We start from the raw sequence: 20,250 nt of genomic DNA, 5'->3' as shown, positions 1-20,250 counted from the left end.
GCGAGTTTTTATGTTTTCTTCCAATAATGATTGATATGCATTTCTTATATTAAGCTTTAAAATTTCTGCATTTTTTCTGAAGTTCATACTTACTCTGAAAGTACTTGGACGGTAGCTGGGTTTGTGATTCAGAAATCATTAAGCAACATAAAGTTTGATTCTGAATCAGTATCATTTTGAAGGGCTGGTAGTTTTTTTTGCTAGTTGTTTTTGAATCTGGGTGAGACTGACTAAAAGACATACGGACGATGGAAGAGTCAGTATGTCAGACAGACCAAAATATAAAGTTAAGTGTAAATTCTGGTATTTTAAGGACAAAAATGACAATAATTCATACAAGTAACAAAAAATAACAAAAGCAGACAAAAGAAAATGTTTCCTAATCAGTTTATTTCAACAAAAAATCTGATGAAACTAACAAAAACTGCAGGTGTTTATCTGGTGAATTTAAAACATGTTTGTTTTTCATTCAGTGGGTAGAAAATACAGAAATTTTACTCAAGAACATAAATACTTCATAATAAAATAACTCAAGTAAAAAGTGCAGCTTAGTAAAAAATACTCCTAAAAGTAATTTTTTTCAAAAAAGTTACCCAAGTAAATGTAACTAATCACTACACAACTCTGGATATATAATAGAGATTTTTCCTAGGCTAAATCTCTCTTCTTCAAAGCACATTGATATCTGTATTATTGCAATTTGCAACAAACTATGAAAAAGACAAGGCAGCATCATGCTGTGGGGATGCACAGCAGAAACGGTCTTATTCAATAAATTAGAATATGCATTCGGTACTTTATGAAAATTGACAACATTAAAGCAGATATTAACCAGACTTTTCAGTAAGGCTACATTCATGTATTTAAAATGTGAAGTTATGTGAAGTCAGGTTTATTTGTTTTGCACATTTCAGCAACACGTTTTAAGTTCATAAAAATATCTGTCACCAATTATGAAACAAGCAATAAACTTTACATTTTCTAAAACTCAAAATAATCAATACATCTCAAATATATTGATCAATGTTCCAGTTTCTATTAATCAAAAGCAGCTCTAAACAGGAGGGCTTTTAGTCAATTTTTCTGTTTTTCAGTTTTCTTAAAGTTTGTGGCTAAATTCTGCTTCTTCATGTTTGGTTCTGGTTCTGGGGATGCAGAGCAGCCCAGAACCAGAAGAAATTAGTGCTTTGATACAACAACAGATGTAATATTATGCAAAATTTTGAATGTCTTATTTTTATAGGTTGAAAATTGTCATAGTTAAAAAATAAAGGCTTTCAAACGTCCATCAGTGTGTAATTAATCAATGTAATGTAAATAAATGAGACCTTTTAATAACTTTCTAATTTATTGGATTAGAATATTGTTTAGGAAATAATATCTACAGCTTTCAACCATGTTATGTTTTCTCTACAATTTTTGTGGTCAAGATGAGAACGTTTATGGTGTGTAAACACTTTCACAGGCTCTGCGTGTTTAACTCTGATCTTAATCTGCTTTCTATAAGCGACAGCTGTTGCAGTGTTGTCTCTTTAAACAACCCAAATGACTCAACGTGTGAAACCAGCAATGATATGCAGTTAAAAATGTGTTGCCTGCAGGTGCGCTACAACTAGGAGGAAGTAAGAAAAGTTTACAACCCGTACCCAAACGTCAGCTGTCTTGTTATTTCATGCTTCCCAAAAGCTAGCAGGCAGAACCAAAGCAGCAGATGGACTCAGAAGAGTTTTTAACTCGTGTTTTATTAGGATTTTTCATGCTAAGTCAGGAAACAATCCGTTGAAATCAATGAGGAATGAGACAGTGTTGCTGCAGCAAAAGGGAGCTGGACTTCTTACTTCAACAGTTACTGTAAAAATTTAAATAAAAATGTTTCGACTAGTATCATCGCCACTCAAAAACAGCATGTTGCATTCGTAATGCTATCACACCCATGCAGTTTTATTGCATAGTCATAATTTCCAGGCACTTGGTGAATATTCTCAGGTTATTTATTTTTACAGTACCTATAGCGGATTATATACAAGGCTAATCTATTTAAATTTAAAAAGAAATCATTGAAAACAGGGATTTTTGCACACATTTCCCATTTAAATAAGGGGCAGTGGCTACATTAGGGAAACAAAGAGCCACAGCAGGATTGTCAAAGGCTAAGGCCTAGAAAGGTGAGGTAAAGGGCGGGGAAATACGTTTTATAGTGCAATTCAACAATTAGCATCATTTCAAGTCCTCAAACCTCAAATCTTCAAGAAATAAAACAAAAATCTAATCTGTTAAGTCTTTTTTATCTCTTTTTCTAAATCAATTTTGAAAGAAAATAATTAAAAATTGTGACCAGGGATATTAACACCCACATGCATACATGCATGAAAAATAGAGCTCTCACAGTAAATAATATATTTTCTGAACATGATTCAAAGTTTATACAAAAGAATTTAGAAATACACAGATTCCTTAGAAATAATGCATAAAAGAAGCATAAAAATACTAAATCTAAGCAGGATAAATAAATGTTGAGTAAAACAGCTTATTGTACTTTTTTGTTATTTTTATACACACATTTGGTATATCTGAGTAACTTACAGCGTTCTGCCTCCAATAACATAAATATGACAGCTACCACACTGTGTAGTCTACCCGTACATAATCTGATCCAAAAACAGACAGTATGGCAAATTAGCAGATTACAGTGTTTTTATAAAATAATCCACATGACAGTAATACCTAAATCACCTTAAATAAAAACTTTTTGGAGGCAAAAAGACTCATAAAAATAAACTAAGCTCTCTGTATTAAGCTTTACTGGAAGAGAAACAAAAGGTAACTGTTTACCCTGAGAATGTGAACCTTCCATGAAGCATCATCAATTTATTTATAAAATAAAGCAAAAAAATCACAAGACAGATATAAAACAATAATTTCACTACAGAAAACTAAATCTTACCAAGTATTTTTGCTATAGTTTCTAGTACAAATATCTTAGTATTCTTGAAATAAGACAAAACTAACTTACAAGTAACTTTTTAGCAAAATATAGAGGATTGTTTTAAGTAAATAATTCCTTAATATTGATGACAAAGGGTGAGTTCTACTGGAGTCGTTACCTAGCAACGCCAGCCAGGCCCAGCCCGTTACCTAGCAACCCCAGCCAGGCCCAGCCCGTTACCTAGCAACCCAGTTCGAGTTCCACTGGCAGATTATTTCACTTACCAAGATATTTTCCCATTCTGTAAGTGCCAATGAAACTAGTACTTTTTCATCAATATTAAGGAATTACTGACTCAAACTAACTAAAAGGTTATCTATTCGTTAGTTCTGTCTTATTTAAAGTGTAGTACGATAATTAAAAAGAGAAACTAAACCAAAAATATTTGGTGAGATTGTGTGTTTCTTTCCAGATTTAATTTTCCTTCCTGCCCGCCCCATCCAGTGTGTGACGTTTAAGACTTTTCACAGTTTGGCTTCCTCCAGTCCATCAGGTGGCGCTGCCGGTGGAGCATCATCTCCTCCTGGCTGGCGAACACCCGGCCACAGAACCAGCAGGAGACCCTCGACGAGGTGTCCCGGCCGGGCGACGCCACGCCCACGATTTCGTACTTTTTCCTGCTCACCCTGCGGAACTTCAGCCTCAGGGTGAACCTCTCCTGCACCGAGTTCTCGCCCTGATTGTCCGTCAGATCGTTCATCATCGCTGCCGCCCCGCAACCACTCAGAACCGATAGAGCCCTGAGAGTCTGCCGGGAGAGCAGGACTCTCCGCACCTGCCTGTACTTGTTGACTACCTCCATGATGCGGGCCACCTGGGGGATGTCGGCGTCCGGGTGGTTCAGCACCACGACGGGCTGGTCTCCCGCCGGACGTTTGACCGGCTGGGACGGATTTACGGCGACTAACCTCAGCGTTCTCGGCTGATGTTTTGGAACCACCTGCCACTGAGGCCTCGCCGCTCCCGCTGACGGCTCCTGCTGACTCGCTTCAGCTTCAGGTGACCGGACGCCGCTCAGGAGATGCTGGTTGAAATCTGTCGACGGCCCTTCGCTTCTTGACCCTTGATCACTTTCCTCTGCTGGACGTTCAACGCAGGAGTCCAAATTTGCCTCCACTGTAAAAATAAAGACGATTAATAAAGGAGAAATTTACAGCAATATTATTCAGCTAGGTCTGTCACAAATAGCAGTAAATCAATTAATAGCAGGATAAATTAAAATAAGCTTGATAATTTCCAATCATTAAAGAGGTTGTCCCATTTGATATCATTGAAAAGCCGCCACTTTTTTATGTTGGTTGGTTATTAAACAACATGCCTGCTACTTTTGCCTGTTTTCCCTGTTTAAGCTAAATTGATCAATATTTTTTTTAATTACATAATCCATTTAAATTATTGTTGTTTTGTTTCTTATTTTGGATGTTTAAAATGTTTTCCAGTTTCAGTGTTAAATATTTAGAAATTAAACTTTTTTTGATCTTTGAGTACAGTACTTGCATTCATATGTCATTTTTATCATTATTATCTGAGAATATTCTCAAACTGACAATATTATCGTTTATCTCAGTATCATCACACCTATGTACAACTTTGTGATAAGAATGGGATCCAAAATATTCAGAACAGTTGTAGCTGAATCTGTCAAGATAAATAAGGAAGAAATTATTGCAATAAACAATAATATTTTTGTTTTGATAATTTTAAAGTAATATAATGCTAATATAATACTAGGGTTTAAACGATTAATCGTTATTGTGATACTTTGTGTTCTTGTGGTTAACAGGAAATTAAATATTATCTATTTCATAACTAATTTTGTTTTGTGTTTTTTTCAGCTTTGTGTTTTTTCTTTTTTGACTCAACTGAAGATAAAGTAAAAGAAAATATCGCGATAAAAAGTCCATATCGCTGTCTGTACTCTCTCTTCGCAGAAAGACTCATTCCGGTACTCATTTCATGCCTGCAGAGTTTGAACAATAAATTACCGTCTTACCATGTGGCAAAGAAGCAGCAGGACTTCTCTTCTCCTCCGTCTCCTCGTTGGATTTTTGTAGCGCCGGCTCTTCGTTTGGCGTCCCCACGTCGGTCACTGATGCAGCCACGGGATTCGTCTCGCCTGTTCCTTCAGCAGATCCGCTTTTGTCAGAGAAATCCTGCGACTCCTCCACGTTGTCCTGAATCTCTCGATGTTCATTTTCCATCGTAGAGTCTTCAGTTGGTCGTACAGAATCACAGATTGCAGTTCGTCTAGACGGATCAGGAAGGTCCGCTGGAGAACCTTTGACGGAGTTTTGCTGAGGATATGGCTGCTCCACATGACCATCAATCTCAACGTGTTTTGGAGATGAAGAGCTTTGAGAAACCCACTGCTTCCCCTTCACCAGATTCTTCTTTATGACGATCTTTAAGACCTTTCCTTCTGGTTTTCTTAGCAATTTTTTAAACCTGGGTTTTCTTCTCCGCCGTCGTTTTTTCATCTTCCCCTCACTCTCATTCGGCAACTTTAAATCACTCGACTTGCAGATCCCCACGTCGTCTGCAGGCTCTTCCAGTTTTTCACCGTTTTCCTGGATCTCTGAATCGGTCTTTAATTTGCGGTTCTCCCGGTTTTCCTGCGTTCCAGCGCCAGACGACGAGAAGTCACTGTGCGGTTTGTTTTCAGTCAAACAAGGCGCCTGATTTTTCAGATTTGGATTAAATCCGTTCTGGTCACTTGCACACAAAGAGTCGCCATCGGCGCTTTCAGGACAGGTAGGTTCCTTATCTGTGGAGGCCATTTTCAACCTTTTCGCATAAGAAGCACCGTTCTGAGCTAGCGTTATTTTGTTCTTGACCGTGAGGACGGCGAGATCTGACGTGTTGGGCGCAATGCCGTTTTCTGAGTTTTTCTGAGGGACGTTTGACAGAACGGATTTGAGAGCCTTGGTCCACTTCTGGTCATCAGTTTCCCCGGCAACAGATTGCATCAAAAACTGCTGAGTCTCTTCTAACGTTGTCTGTGGGTCAGAAAGATGGCAGTATTTATCCAGAAACTCCTTCCCGGGAAGCGACAGACAGTCCTGCGTCAACCAGCAGGTGTCTCTGACTGTGCTTCTCGTTAACCTCGCCTTCGCTCTGGGGATCCGCTCGCTTGGCTTCATTGCTATGGAATGAACTCGCCTCCCATCTTTCCTCTGGTTGCCATTCTGGCAAACACGAGCAGTTTTAACGCTCTTATTGAGCAACCATTTCTCAGGAGCCTCGCCGCCGCAGAACTGACGACCACCAACTTCTTTTTCTTCAACGGTTAAATTATGCTTATATATGTGGTCTAGAAACACCCGAAAGTCACACGTTGAGAATTTCTTACACGTTTCGCATGAATACTTCCCGTCTGAGCAGTGATACATAGTCAGGTGTGCACTAAACTCAGGCCAGGTGCGCTGAACGTTGTCGTTGCACATGCTGCAGGTAGAAAAAGTGTCTTTGTGGCTTAGCAGGTGAACCTGAAGGTAGGAGAATTCATGGGCGCTAAAGGTGCACATATGGCAGGAAAAAACGGGCGGACTGCCTCCGTGTTTTTCCACAAAATGCCTTGCCAGGTCTTTGGGGGCATAATCCGAGTTGTCCCCACATTGAGAGCAAGGGAACCTGAGCGTACTGCCGCCGTCGTTTGTGACGCGGGCTTCCCGGGGAGGCTCCTTCGATGGAGGCCACACGCTGGTCTGCTCCCACTTCTTCGCTATCTTCTTTGGCCCATTCTTATCTTGGCTTTGCATAGCTGGGGGCTGAACGACAGTTTTCCTGAGGTGGAGCCGTCTGTGCCAGCTTCTATTCTTCTTGTTGACGCGCCGTTTTCTGTGGCCCGTTGAGGTGGCTGTGCAAACATCCATGTTTCTTCTGGTTTCTGGTGCAGAAAATATGCAGCAGTTAATAAAAACAGCATTGTTTGGAAATGGAAAAAAAGACATTTTGAACAAGAGATGTAATTTTACTTGAATTTAATGATCATAATTAAATGTAAGCCCCTAAAACAAGGTTGTAGTTCTTAAACAGGTCCACCTGTTGCCTGGCCCAGGTCCAAATTACCCCACTGTGGGCATTAGTGTGTCACAAACAACAAACACGGATATTTATCAACAACATGCAGAAAATTGCAATAGCTTCACCTGCAAGATTCATAACCAGTTTTTAAAAGAAACACACGAAATAAATTTTAAAAACCCATCATTTTTACGACTTGTTAAAAGAAAAATCAAAACAAGAAACGCTTAAAACTTAAAACGACCGAGCACAAACAGCCAGGGGGTCGTTGGTCCATTGTTTAGTTAAAGTTAACCACAACAAAGCGATAAAAGACTCGCTTTGCAACGCGCAGAGAAGACATAGAAACACAAGTTAGAGGGAAAGAGAGCGGCTGAGCGCCTCTGTTTATATCTGAACACGCATTTAGTGGCGTTAACTGCGGTTTGAATTAACGCGACGCTTAAGAAGAGGAGCTTACAAAGACGAAATAACTTATAGAGCACAAAGCGCGACGATAAAGTTCCCGCACACCACCGCGTTTTCACGCCGACTCGATTTATTACCGCAGACAAAGCTGTCGGGTGGGATAAATTCATAGTAAATGTGGAGTTGTCTCGGGTGTTTGGTGCATTTTTTTTCTCTTTACCTTTTTCTTTTGTGGAGAGCTTGACAGCTCAGCGAGTGGCAGCCATGATGGTTTCATCCGGGGATTACAGCCTGTGAGCAGCTTTAGCCGTTAGCTTCCTCGCTGCTGCTGCTGCTGTCCCAGGCCTGCAGCTCCACACAAACACTCAGCTGTTCCTCTGCCTCCATTGCTTTCGCTCCGCTTTGCTGGGTTATTCACTCCTGTTGAGCTTGTTGTATAGTTTCACACGTTACAGCTGCAAAATATAGTGTATTTAATCAATGTTTAATGTGAAATGCACAACTGTGACGTTTAAGGATTGAACGGTTTTCTGTTTGTTTTTTTTTGCAGCTACTAAACTGAAAGGTGGGGCATTCATCAGCCTCTTTTACTCTAACCATAAACAAATAAAGTAAATCAGAAGTCATTTAATTAGTAAACAGGATCCACTTGAAGTTTAATCTCAGTGTAGTCATGTTTTTGGATAAAGTACCCAAAAATTTAACTCAAGTAAAAGTCGCACTACTAACGTATTTTTACTTCAGTAAAAGTAAAAAGTAGCTGTCCAAGAAATTACTCGAGTAAAAAGGTCTGCTCAAGTACTGAGTAACTGATAAAATTACATAACCCAGACAAGCCAATATATAAAATTAAGTGGAAATTGTGGTGTTTCAATGACCAAAATGAAAATAATTTACATATGTAGAAAAAAATAAAAGAACATATTTAAAAATCAGCTGCTTTCAATAAAAAACTTAGAAAACATTAACAGAATCTGCAGGCGTGTGTCTGCATCTGGTGAATTTTTGGTTAAAACATGTTTGTTTTTTATTCAGTGGGAAGACAATTCACAAATTTTACTTAAGAATAGAGTAAAATTAAAAAGTACAACATAGTAAAAATATTCCTAAAAGTAAATTTTTCCAAAAAAGTTACTCAAGTAAATGTAATTGAGTATGTAACTAGTTACAACCCAACTTTGGCCACGTTGAGTGAACTGATTACGCTGGTTTATTAGATTTTGTTTGAAAATAACCTTTTTAAAAATACTTTTGATTATAACATCAAATATGTTTTCATAAGCAAAAAGAAAAACAAAGGAGAGGCCTGAAAACACCAGGTAATAAATCTATATCATGTGTTTTACTTAGTTACTGGAATAATTTAACTTTTCAACTGAATTGTTTTGTTTTCACACCAAACATCCTACATCAGAAATCAATAATCAATGATCCACTTCTGCTCTGTGGCTAGTATATTTTATTCACAGAAAAAAGAAGTCCAACATGCAAAAGCTGCAAGGTTGCATTTTACGGTTTATTTCTCCACTCTGGTAAGCAATAAATGCAGATTTATCTTTCTATTGTTTCCTTCCTCTCCCCCTGCTTAAAAAAACAAAACATAAGCCCACCCCGGTGCATGCTGGTCCTGTTTCTATACTTATAGAAAATGGCCCCACAGCTCTTCCTGTCTGACTTACAAAGGCAAAACAAAAAAAACAAACGAACAAAAAAGGTTGTTAACCTACAAATGAACCCCAAGATATACAGTAAACCAAGAACAAATTCAAACAAAATTAATAAACATAAACACAGATATCTCCAATGGGATAATGTATATTAATGAACATGTAATTTTATCATAAATACACAGTATTGAGTGAGATGCTCATTTAGTGTCTTTTCATGTTTACAAAACTATATTTGTCATAAAACAGTAACTGAAACAGGAAGTTTCTAATAAGGTAAACGGTGAAATAAAGCGCTGATTACAGGCCAACCATGCTGTAGGTTGCATCCTAAAGGTGAGATAGGTGGAGCTTTATTTAAATTATTGAATGGGTCTATTGATCAGTTCGGTGTCAGAGGTTTGCTAGAAAATGTTAGAAACACTGCAGAGAGGTCAGGGGTCAATCAGGGGTTCTTTTTAACTCTGAAGTCCGATTACCCAAGTTCCTACTCAAAAAAAAAAAGAAATATCCTTTATTGACAGTAGGGAAATTTAGCAGCAGGTTACAGGAAAATGGAAGATGCCTATTCAGCCAAGATAAACATATAAAAACCAGTTCTGAAGGCAACTCTGTACCAGCCAGGTGTACCTAATAAAGTGGCCGGTGAGTGTATGTTCATCAAAGAAGTGAGGCTTGCAGGAACCTGGAGGCTCTAGACTGGTTTGTCTCCTTTTAGATCAAGCGGTCCCTGATAGTTTGCCATTAGGCAGCAGACGACCCACAGCTGATTGACTGAACCGACCAGAGAAAGAGGAACAAGACCGTCCCAGATTTGGTACTCCTTCACCCTTCGTATGGCCCTCTCCGCCAAAATCCTCAGTCCAGCAACAGCCTGGGTCTTTACTGGTGGTTTACTGGTGGTTTTCTTTAGTGGAGGGACGATGAGTGTTGCCCCGACCTCTGACAGAATCTTCTCAATCTGGAAACCCTCGTCGGCCACTACTCCGTCTCCGGGCTGAAGCAGCGCTAAGATCTCTGATTTCCCAGTTATTTCTACATCTGAGATGGAGCCTCTGTACAGCTTGGATACAAAAGTGATGATCCCACATGGAGCGATGCCAATCAGACCTTTAAAGGTGGTGTGGTTTTTGGAGCGTGCCGTTTCACAGCGGATCTCCGTGCAGGCCACTGCCACTCTCACCTGGGGGCAGCACTGCTTGAGCTTGTCAGGCATGGTGGCCTGAACTTGCTCTCTTGTCATCCACAACGGCAGCGAGCCAAGAACCTGGTAAAGGTAGCTAGTCCACGTTAAGATGATGCGACTCACTGTGGGCAAACTGACCTCAAAGATGGACGACAAAGTCTTCTCCTGAAGTCCGGCTGCAACACGACAAAGAAACATGAACAGTTCGTCGATGAGCGGAGGTTTTCGCTGAGGACTAGGCGTTTCTTCTGCAGACCGCTGTGCCTTGGACCAGTACACCAGCCTTGAAGCAGAAGGGTTAATTGACTCCCAAAACACAGCGAAGACCTCCTTCGAGTTGAATTTTGTGTAGTGACGAAAATCTTCATCTGTGACACAAAACCTGAAAATCAGTGGCAGCTTCTTCTTAAGAGTCAGCTGCTGGATTTGCATTTTCAATGACAAAACCTGGAGCTCCAACTCTTCAATTCTCCGAGTGGCAGTGTCCAGTTTACCTGAGCGAAAAGAGAAAACATACAGCTTAAGAGACGTCACTCAACTTTCGCTGTCCTCATCACTGGAGTATGTAAACTAGAGGTGTCAAACACATTTTGGGCCATATCAAAGTCTGGATGTCCTTAAAGGGCCAGCTGTGTCAGAATGTATTAGTAAAACCCATCAAACTGTTCAAATATCAATAAAGAGCTGTTTGTTTCAGTATTTAGTAAATGTTTCCTTAAATTAAATAATATAATTGAACATCTTTTCACACTGGTCAGCCCATCTGGGATTTCGTGATTGTTTTTGTGGTTTATTTGCAATCAAAATCACAGATTTTGTGGTGCTAATTTAGAAATATTTGTAAGGATTTTTTACGATGTTTGCGCTAATGTGTGGTGTTAAACATGACTTTTTATTAATTGCCTTATCGGTCACAGACTATGACTTGACATCAAGTGAGGCTGAGGCAGCGGTAACTTAAACTTAATGTTTTTGGCCAATTTTGAGAGAAATATTGCAGTGAAATCAGAATAAAATGTGAGGATTTGTTGATTTCTTGTGAGTTTTGTGCATTTGTGAAAAACTGGAGGGACTAATTGATATAATTTGGAGTCTAAAGGGCCACATAAAAAGCTACAAAGGGCCAGATTTGGCCCCCGACCTTGAGTTTGACACATGTACTTTAAACGCTCACTGGTTGCCATGGTTACCTGCTTTTATCCTGCTCTTTTAACATTAGCTAGCATGTTGTTGGCATACTACAACTGTTTATCACAGCATCATAAAATAAACTGTGCTGCCAAATGGACATTAGCGAATGAGAAGCGTCTTAATGACCCATTCAATGCAGGCGAGTCGATAAATAATGAGAGAAAATATTACTAGTTAGTAAAGAGTTTCTTCACGGTAAGATCATCAGCTCTCAATGAGATATGTTGAGTTGCTCTAAATAAGACAAACATCTACATAGTGAACAATAAGGGCACCACAATAGGGTTTTATTTAATTAAAAAACACAAAAGACAAATGAAATACAATAATTTCTTCCTAGTTTAGTCACAATTAGAGGGAAAATGAAGATGTAGATGCATCCATCAAAGAAGGTGATAAACTAATGCAAAAATTGAAAACGCAGTGGACTGAATGGGACATAGGTTGAGGTACAGAGACAACGAGCTAAAAATTAAACCTCCAACATCTGCAGACGCCGATTAAAGAGAAGTGATCTGCGCTGGCGGCAAGTTGTAGATTATTTTGTTAGCCTAATTGTAAATAGTTTAGAATAATGTATTATTGCTTGTGTTCTTTCTGAAGGCCCACTGCACTGAACCCCATTGAAAACCTCCTGGTTATTCCACCAAACACTGATTTCTGAACTCTTCCTGAGTTAAAACATTAGTACTGATGTTTCTAAATGAATATGAACTTGTTTTCTTTGCATTATTTCACGTCTGAAAGCACTCCTTCTGTTTCGTTATTTTGACCATTTCTCATTGTCTGTAAATAAATACTCTGAAATTGCTGCTTGGAATTTCAGATACATGTTGTCAGTAGTTCACAGAGTAAAAGAACAATGTTCATTTTACTCAAACATATACATATAAAGAATAAAATCAGAAAAACTGATAATTCTGCAGTGGTCTCTTCCATCCATCCATGGATGGATGGATGGGTCTCTTAATATGTTCCAGAGCTGTGTATATAATATACACAAGGCACACATGCCGTGTTGCTGCTATACAGATAAACTTGACTTGAGTTTTTATAAATATAAAGCTTATTCAAAGGGAAAACCACAAAATATGCAATATTTTCTATAGATGGATAGCAAAGCTGCTCCTCCTCACTCAAATGTATTTACTAACAATCTTCCCACCAGTTAGCAAGTCTGAAATGTTCTTGAGATGGTTACAATGTCATTCACTGCCATGTGTTTTCTGTACAAGACACTTTCTGTAATACTAACCAGGAAGACTGTAGGCATAGTCATGATCTTTTGCCACTACACTTGCAAGCAATCCCTCCTCTGTGCAGTCCCCAGGGTCAGGCATCTTCTGGAAGTCATCCTGGCCAGCAGCACCAAAACGCTTTTTGGTTAGAATGAAAACAGACTCAGGAGCTTGTGAGCTTCTCCCTAAACGTGGGAAATATGTTGAGACACTTCACAGTTAGGACACATTTTTGTTAATATTTTAAAAAATGTTGAACCCTGTTGTCCTCCCTTTACCCACAATCATTCCAGTGAAATCTAGAAGGCACCGCTCCTTGTCTAATCCGAATTCTTCCACTGGCTGATGTGCTGAGGTCCTCCGGGGCAAAGTGCTGGCTGCAGACATAAGTGCTCCCACGGATGATTTGAAAACTTGGTCCCTCATCTCTCCTGATTGCTCTCACCCAAGAGGCACGTATATTTGGGTCCACGGGAAAATCATGGAAACTCAAATATGGGTTTTTTTGTTTGTTGCTAGAACAGCGTGGTACGCTGCAATAGCAACGTCTTGATGATTGTGCCATGTTTGTTAGGTGGGTTGCTGCTGAGAAAGATGGACACAACAAAACAAGAAATTATGAATCATATCAGAATATGTAAATGATTTAATATTTACAACACTATTCTAAGACAGAAGATGTCCGTGATTTTACATTAATATAGGAAGTAAACCTTTGAACTTTACAGCACTGACAGGCAGCGGTGTATATTTTTAGCTAGCTGTTGCTAAAGCTGCTGCTAGCTAGCGGAATTTAAAATTGTAGGATGTTTACCTTTTACGCTGTAAGAAAATTGTAAATTAACAATGATAGATAACATCGACATGACTAACTAACAGGTAAATATTGTTTTTATTAACGTTGACAGAAAAAGTAAACCTTTTAACGTTACAGTACTGACATGAAGCGGTGTATATTTTAGCTACATTTGGCTAACGCTACTGCTAGCTCGCTTACCGTCTAACCAGATGCTGTTTCCCTTATAAACTGTAAGAAAATTGTAAATTAACAATGATGGAGCACGTTGCCATGGCTTATTAGCACGTCATTATTGTTTTATTAACCTCACCTTTCGCTTTATCCTAAAGATGAGAATACATACATTTTCCAGACAGGTTTCGAGGCAAAAGCACGCTGGAAGTACAGATACACCGCAACGAGTTAGAAAGGAAGTCATCTGACGTATTTGTGAAAATGGCCTGGCCAAATGATGAATGTTTTTGACATTGCGGTTCACAATGCAAGAAATGTGACAAAAAAATTTTCGAGCTTATTCAAATTTCAAATATGTAGTAGCTTTGTATGCATATCTTGATCATAAATATCTGTTTTTGTGGTGAACATAATACGTGGGACGAAACATTTGAGGTGTATAGAAGAAACAGCGCCTCCTGCAGTCAGAGTATAAAATAATATAACACCTGCGGGGTTACGTTTCTAAAGTTATACGGTGAAAAATTAACGGCAGTAATTGTGATTATTTAGCCTATCATAAGAGAAAAAATATATAAATCTAACAGTTTCAAACTAATATTTAAGTACCAACGTAAATATTTAGCTGCAAATTCACTTGCTAATAACCGGAAGTAAACCCTCAAAGTAAAAGCTGGGTCTTGCGAACTTCCACATCAACCCCTGCTGGTGAGCCCATTGATAAAAGTCTGAATTACCATTTAAATGGCTCACTGTTTTTAAGCTGAGATGCACATGTCGAGAGGAGAAGGAACAATAAAGAAGAAGAGACATGAGCAACACCTGAAGTGAAAAGTTTATATTATACAAGTTCACCAGACTCTTATTTTAGTAGTCTACTCCTGCTTATTGGTAAGTAAAATTACATGTAATCATTCAATGTGTTTATTAGCTAACTATTTAGCTTAAAGTTAAATATTTAATTCCAAAGTATAGTTTCAAGCTAAATATTAGCTTATCATGTAGATATTTAGTTGTGAAAGCTGCTAATGATAGGTTGTAGCTTTCAGTAGTTACTAATGAAACTAAATGAAAGCTGAATACTTAGCTACTAGCTAAATATTTTAGATAACTGATTAGCTATAACTGTTTAGTTTGAAACTAAATCTTTAGCCTCAAGCTAAATATTAATAATTGCTAACTAAAGGTTTAGATAAAGCTGATTATTTAGTAGACAATATAATTATTTATGCTCAAAGTAAATATTTAATTTGCTAATTAAATATTTAGTTTGAAACTATGTCATTTATGATTACATTAAGAACATGGTGAAAATATCACTTTGAATAATGAACCATATTTTGTTTTTCCCTTATGACAGTAATCCATATTACTGCTGGTAATTTTGAACAATGTAACTTTACACCCCATAAACGCCCAATTACAAAACTACCCAGTAATTTATGGGCCAGTAGTTGGTAGTGATGCTTTCAAGTGCTGAATAAAATGTAAAGATGCCACAATCAAATAACGGGCATAAAAACATGAAGATGAGCGATGGATGACTTTAAAAATGTCTCATTCACATTTTGAAGCTTATTTCACTTTCCGAACCCCATTTTTCTGGCGTCATGGCGTCTTTCTGGTTGGTTGTTCTGATTGACAGTCTTGGAGCGTGGCGTTTTTTCGAGCAGCACTTGAACGCACCTGTGTAGTTTGAAGAACTCATGTTGCTGCTGCCTGCGAGCCTAAAACAACGAGACCAAGCAAAGCATGATCGGCTAGTCTAAGCTGCACTTTTACTCCAGTGAACCTGCGCATTGGGTGAGTCTGCACCGATCATTAATTTCCACGTCACGGATTGGAAAAGCCGATTGAGTTATGACACCCACGGGATCGCTAATCGATGCGTATTGTTGAAATCCTGCGTGCAAACGTTGCGTTTTAAACGTTGAGAGCGCATCTTCAGCACCCAGTATGAGTGTGCTAATAACTTTTACTTTGCTTTGACTTCCAGAGGTTTCCAAAGCACTGTCTTAAATGGAGCTAGAGGACCAATGGTGGAAGGGACAACTTGCTGCAGATATTTACCAGGCGCTCAGATGCAAAGTGAGGGCGATTGACCATCAAATGAAACCACAATGGAGAAAAATAATTAACAATTTCAGTGCATCTATATTGTTTTTGATAGCTTGTGTTCATCCTGCACGTTACTGATGTTTTACCAGTCAGGAATGCCAATATGACCACATCCCTGCAGCAGGTAGCAACAGTTTCACTCAACATATTTTTACTCAAGTAAAAGTAAAAGGTAGCAGTCCAAGACATTATTCAAGAGTAAAAAGTATTTGGTAAAAAGTTTACTCAAATAGTGAGTAACTGATCAAATTGTCAATCATCTAATATTTAAAAATTAGATAATCAGACCGACCAAAATATAAATTGAGTGGAAATTTTGGTATTTGAAGGACCAAAATGACAATAATTTATATAACTAACAAAAAATAACAAAATCAGGCTAAATAAAATGTTTCCAAATCAGTTTCTTTCAATGTAAAACTTATGAAGCTTTAACAAAGACTGCAGGTCTGGGAAATTTTAGGTTAAAACATGTTTGTTTTTCACTCAGTGGGTAGAACATCCAGAAATTTTACTCAAGTAAGAGTAGAGATAATTCACAATAAAACTACTCAAGTAAAAGTTAAAAATAAAAATAGTAAAAATTCAGCTAAAATTAAACATTTTCAAAAAAAGTTATCAAGTAAATGCAATTAAATTACATTTACCCAACTCTGCCTGTTAGCTGTGTTTCTGCCCTGACTTGTTTGTTTGCAAACTAAGCTAGAATACATTTATTATATCAGTGAGTTTTGCACCATTGCTTCCTTTGGCAGGTCTTGGACAGTTCATACCAGGATCCCACCAACAAGCTTTGGAGATGCATTGAATCATTTGCCACAACTGTTTGGTTCTTGTCCATCGATCTTAAATTTTTATGCCTTCCTGTTTTTATGTTTTTAATTATTGGTGGGACTTGATTCAATTTTTTTAATTAACCAGGGTTAATTAATCAAACTGTGTATCAACAAACTAACCTACATTTTCAATTCAATAATCATTTTTGCTGGTAAACTATTGAATAAATAGACATAGGAGCTCAACAACAAAAATATTTATTGTTTTCAGAATTCGGTAGTAACTCGTTTCATTTACTCAATTACATTTATTTTATTTTTAAAGTACTTTTTGGAATATTTTTACTATGCTTTACTTTTACGTGAGTAATTTTATTATTTACTGGAGTAAAATTTCTGGATTCTCTACCAACTGAATGAAAAACAAACATGTTTGTAGACACAGACACACACCTGATGTTTTTGTTAAAGTTTCACAAGTTTTTTATTGAAAGAAACTGATTCGGAAGAAGTAAATTTTGCCCGATTTTGTTATTTTTTATTACTTATATGAATTACTGTCATTTCCACTTAACTTTATATTTTGGTCTGTCTGATGTCATTTTTAAATATTTAATGTTTGATCATTTGATCAGTTACTCAGTACTTGACTACCATTTATTTATTTTTTTACCAAATATTTTCTTACTTGAGTAAAATTTCTGGATTTTTTACCCATTGAATGAAACATGTTTTAACCAAAAATTCACCAGATACAAACACACACCAACAGTTTTTGTTAAAGTTTAAGTTTTTTATTAACAGAAACCTTTTTTTGCCTGATTTAGTTATTTTTTATTTATTGCCATTTTGTCCTTAAAATACCAAAATTGATTGATTAAACGATTGATAATTTGACCAGTTATTCAGTACTTGAGTAGACTTTTTACCAAATACTTTCTTTACTTCAATGGCAACTTTTTACTTTTACTTGAGTAAAAATATGTTGAAGCCATTCTACTCTTATTTAAGTAAATTTTTTGGGAACTCTTCCCACCTCTGTTTTAAAAATCTGCTATTTAGGTTATCCATCCATAAGATTGGTGCAAAGTGCTATTAACTTGGAACTTATTCTGAAATTTTAACTCTTTATGCTAACATTTAGCGTTGATGACGACTGTGTTGCTGCAACATGTTTGCACTGAGATGGAAATTTAGGGTTTAATAGCTTGATGGGATAACTCCTGTTGGCACAAAATAGTCTTTCCTGTTTTTTAAAGCAAAAATGAATCCCCAGTGGATGAAGAGAAGCAACTTTGTCTTCCATTGATGTTGTTTACAGAAGTCGCATGTGCATCCGATATGCAGATGTACCAGAAACACATGAATATAAAAGGTTCAGCTGAAACTTTTGTATGTTAAAAAAAACAAACTTTAACGCATCATCTTTGTGGAAGAAATTGCTCACTTGTTGTTTAATAAATGATTTTTTATCCTTTCTTTGTACTTTAAATAAGAAAATCTTACTTAAAAAATAAGTTCTAGACTCATGACAAGTAATATTTTTTTAATATCAAGCTTTAATATCTTACTGAAATAATTAACTACGAAAACACAAAATATTTTAACATAAAACCTCTTTGTGACAAAAATGATCTACTCAGAAAGAAAACAAGCATAAATATCCTTAGTTTAAGATATTTAATCCTACTTAAATTTCAGTTTTTGCAGTGTGCAATCTACAAACATCTGCAGTTATGCAATTTAAAGGTCAGTGGTCATAATGTTATGCCAGATTTCTATGGATTATTAGTGTTTTACTTTGTGTTTTATTTTATTATTATATTGCATGTCCATTTTGGTGACTGGTTAAGGTGCTACAGATGCGAACAGCACATATTTATATTTGAGTTGTACATCGTGCCTGTGTTGTACAGTTTATCATTGTTGTGATTCTGGAACAGGAGCTCAAACTGCCGTCCTACAAAGGCCAGTCCCCTCAGCTGAACCTCAGGCGATACTTTGCAGACCTCATCGCCATCATCTGCAACCGCTTCTGCCTTTGCCCCGCGGCCAGACACCTGGCCGTCTACCTGCTCGACCTCTTCATGGACCGCTATGACGTCACCATGCAGCAGCTTCACATAGTCTCTCTGTCCTGTCTCCTTCTGGCAAGTATGTGTATCAGTGACCTGTCAGTTCAGATGCTGTCAGATCGCCATAGGCGCAGCAAAAACTGACGGCTATATCTGTCAGACAAGTATGCGCTGTCATTTTTATTTAATCAGCAACATGACGTAGATGTTAGAGCATAAACTTTATTAGCAGCTGTATGACAGCCAAACTTAGCGGTTAGCTAGTCAGACCATCATCAGGTTTTATACGGCGCGTTTTGTAGTTGACTGTAGCTGGAGCTGCTTTAAACACTTTGAAACCATGACACTGCATATATATCCATCTAGTTATCATTGAAACAATTTATTAGCTTTTTTTGTTGTATCTTGTCGTGTATGCCGAACTGACAGCTCCTTTAAATGCCGCGGAAGCTTATTCCGCACGCATGCGTACTCAGGCAGTTGAGCGATTTTTTTCTAATAAACTTTATTTACAAATAAAGAATATACAATTGTAGACGGTGTTCTCGAGGTGCTGGTGTAACAAATCCATAGGACTCGATGAGGAAAAAATAACAGGTTACAAATGAAATTCATCACTTTACTTAGCTTTAAGTGATGAATAACTTTAGAGTGTGCACAATTTTAAAGAATCCAAAAAAACATCTCAAATAAGCTCTAAAACAGTGAGGTCAGGTTTGTTTTTAGCAAATTTGCAGGCATGTATGTGGAACTTGGCCAACAGAATAAGAACGTTTATAATATGTTGAGTGGTTTGTTGATGCGGCTAACTTTTCTTCCGGTTTACCTGACGCAGGTAAATTTGAGGAAAGGGAGGACCGCGTGCCGAAGCTGGAGACCCTGAACAGCCTGGGGTGCATGAGCTCCATGAACCTGGTCCTGACCAAGCAGGGTTTGCTTCACATGGAGCTGCTGCTGCTGGAAACCTTCAGCTGGAACCTGTACCTTCCCACTGCAGCTCACTTCATTGATTACTATTTGTCCGTCGGCGTCCTGGACGGAGATCTGCACGACGGCTGGCCCTTGGCTAGCCTGGAGAAGACCAAGCTGTACATGGCCAAGTACGCAGACTACTTCCTGGAAGTCTCCTTGCAAGGTGCGCTGGTGAAGGTTAGGCCGAGGAAATCAGAGGACTTGTCTCTGTGCGTTGAAGATTTATTTTAGGGAAGAATGGAACAAGTTTCTTTCTCTGTTTTTCTCTCTGTCTTTCTTTATGTCTTTCTTTCCTTTCTTCCCTCCTTGCTTCCTTCCATCTTTCCTTTCTTCCCTCCTTGTTTCCTTCCTTCTTTTCTTCCTTCCATCTTTCCCTCATTGCTTACTTCCTTTTCCTCTTCCTTCTTTGCTTCCTTTTTTCATTCCTTCCTTCCTTCCCTCTCTTTTCTTTGCTTTCTTCCATCCTTCCTCTCTTCCTTTCTCCCTTCCTCATTTCCTTTCTTCCTTCCTTCCTATGTTCATTCTTTTTTTATTTTCTTACCTCCTTCCTTCCTTCCTTCCTCCCTTCCTTCCTTCCTTCCTTCCTTCCTTCCTTCCTTCTTTTCTTCCTTCCTTCCTTTTTTCATCTTTTTCTTTT

General features: G+C 38.0%; 3 protein-coding genes across 6 annotated transcripts in view; 1 reads left to right on the top strand and 2 right to left on the bottom strand.

Moving 5' to 3' along the window:
• Window positions 1–3,378: 3,378 nt before the first annotated feature.
• znf518a (zinc finger protein 518A) lies at window positions 3,379–7,911 on the bottom strand. Its single transcript, XM_015058239.1, has 3 exons — window positions 7,638–7,911; window positions 4,980–6,872; window positions 3,379–4,102 (listed from the first exon to the last, which is right to left on the bottom strand). The coding sequence occupies exons 2-3, from the start codon at window positions 6,856–6,858 to the stop codon at window positions 3,441–3,443; spliced, it is 2,541 nt and encodes an 846-aa protein (XP_014913725.1). The 5' UTR covers window positions 6,859–6,872; window positions 7,638–7,911; the 3' UTR covers window positions 3,379–3,440.
• A 1,003-nt stretch (window positions 7,912–8,914) lies between these two features.
• Window positions 8,915–14,082, bottom strand: LOC106963360 (uncharacterized). 3 transcript variants are annotated; one of them, XM_015058225.1, is made up of 4 exons: window positions 13,809–14,082; window positions 12,982–13,281; window positions 12,717–12,884; window positions 8,915–10,764 (listed from the first exon to the last, which is right to left on the bottom strand). In XM_015058225.1, exons 2-4 carry the CDS (start codon window positions 13,262–13,264, stop codon window positions 9,779–9,781), a joined length of 1,437 nt encoding a protein of 478 aa, XP_014913711.1. In that variant the 5' UTR covers window positions 13,265–13,281; window positions 13,809–14,082; the 3' UTR covers window positions 8,915–9,778. The 3 variants fall into 3 exon arrangements, with proteins under 3 accessions (XP_014913711.1, XP_014913715.1, XP_014913716.1); XM_015058229.1 differs by having other exon boundaries at window positions 12,978–13,167; window positions 13,842–14,081; XM_015058230.1 differs by lacking the exon at window positions 13,809–14,082 and having other exon boundaries at window positions 12,978–13,225.
• A 279-nt stretch (window positions 14,083–14,361) lies between these two features.
• The window catches only part of ccnj (cyclin J), an 11,670-nt gene continuing 5,781 nt past the window's right edge, over window positions 14,362–20,250 (top strand). Inside the window, exons 1-5 of one of the 2 annotated variants that reach the window (XM_015058231.1) lie at window positions 14,364–14,563; window positions 15,318–15,475; window positions 15,669–15,760; window positions 18,510–18,720; window positions 19,477–19,776. In XM_015058231.1, the coding sequence (XP_014913717.1) occupies window positions 15,692–15,760; window positions 18,510–18,720; window positions 19,477–19,776 (580 nt within the window). In that variant the 5' untranslated portion in view covers window positions 14,364–14,563; window positions 15,318–15,475; window positions 15,669–15,691. Of the gene's footprint in view, window positions 14,564–15,317; window positions 15,476–15,668; window positions 15,761–18,509; window positions 18,721–19,476; window positions 19,777–20,250 lie in introns of both variants that reach the window. The other variant, XM_015058232.1, reaches the window with a different exon arrangement.

The sequence above is a fragment of the Poecilia latipinna genome, unplaced genomic scaffold, assembly GCF_001443285.1.
Source record: "Poecilia latipinna isolate Pla-1442-1.1 unplaced genomic scaffold, P_latipinna-1.0 Scaffold1525, whole genome shotgun sequence".
Taxonomy (NCBI): Eukaryota; Metazoa; Chordata; class Actinopteri; order Cyprinodontiformes; family Poeciliidae; genus Poecilia; species Poecilia latipinna.
Note: the sequence above shows the minus strand (reverse complement) of the source record. Positions and strands in the feature narration are given on the sequence as shown.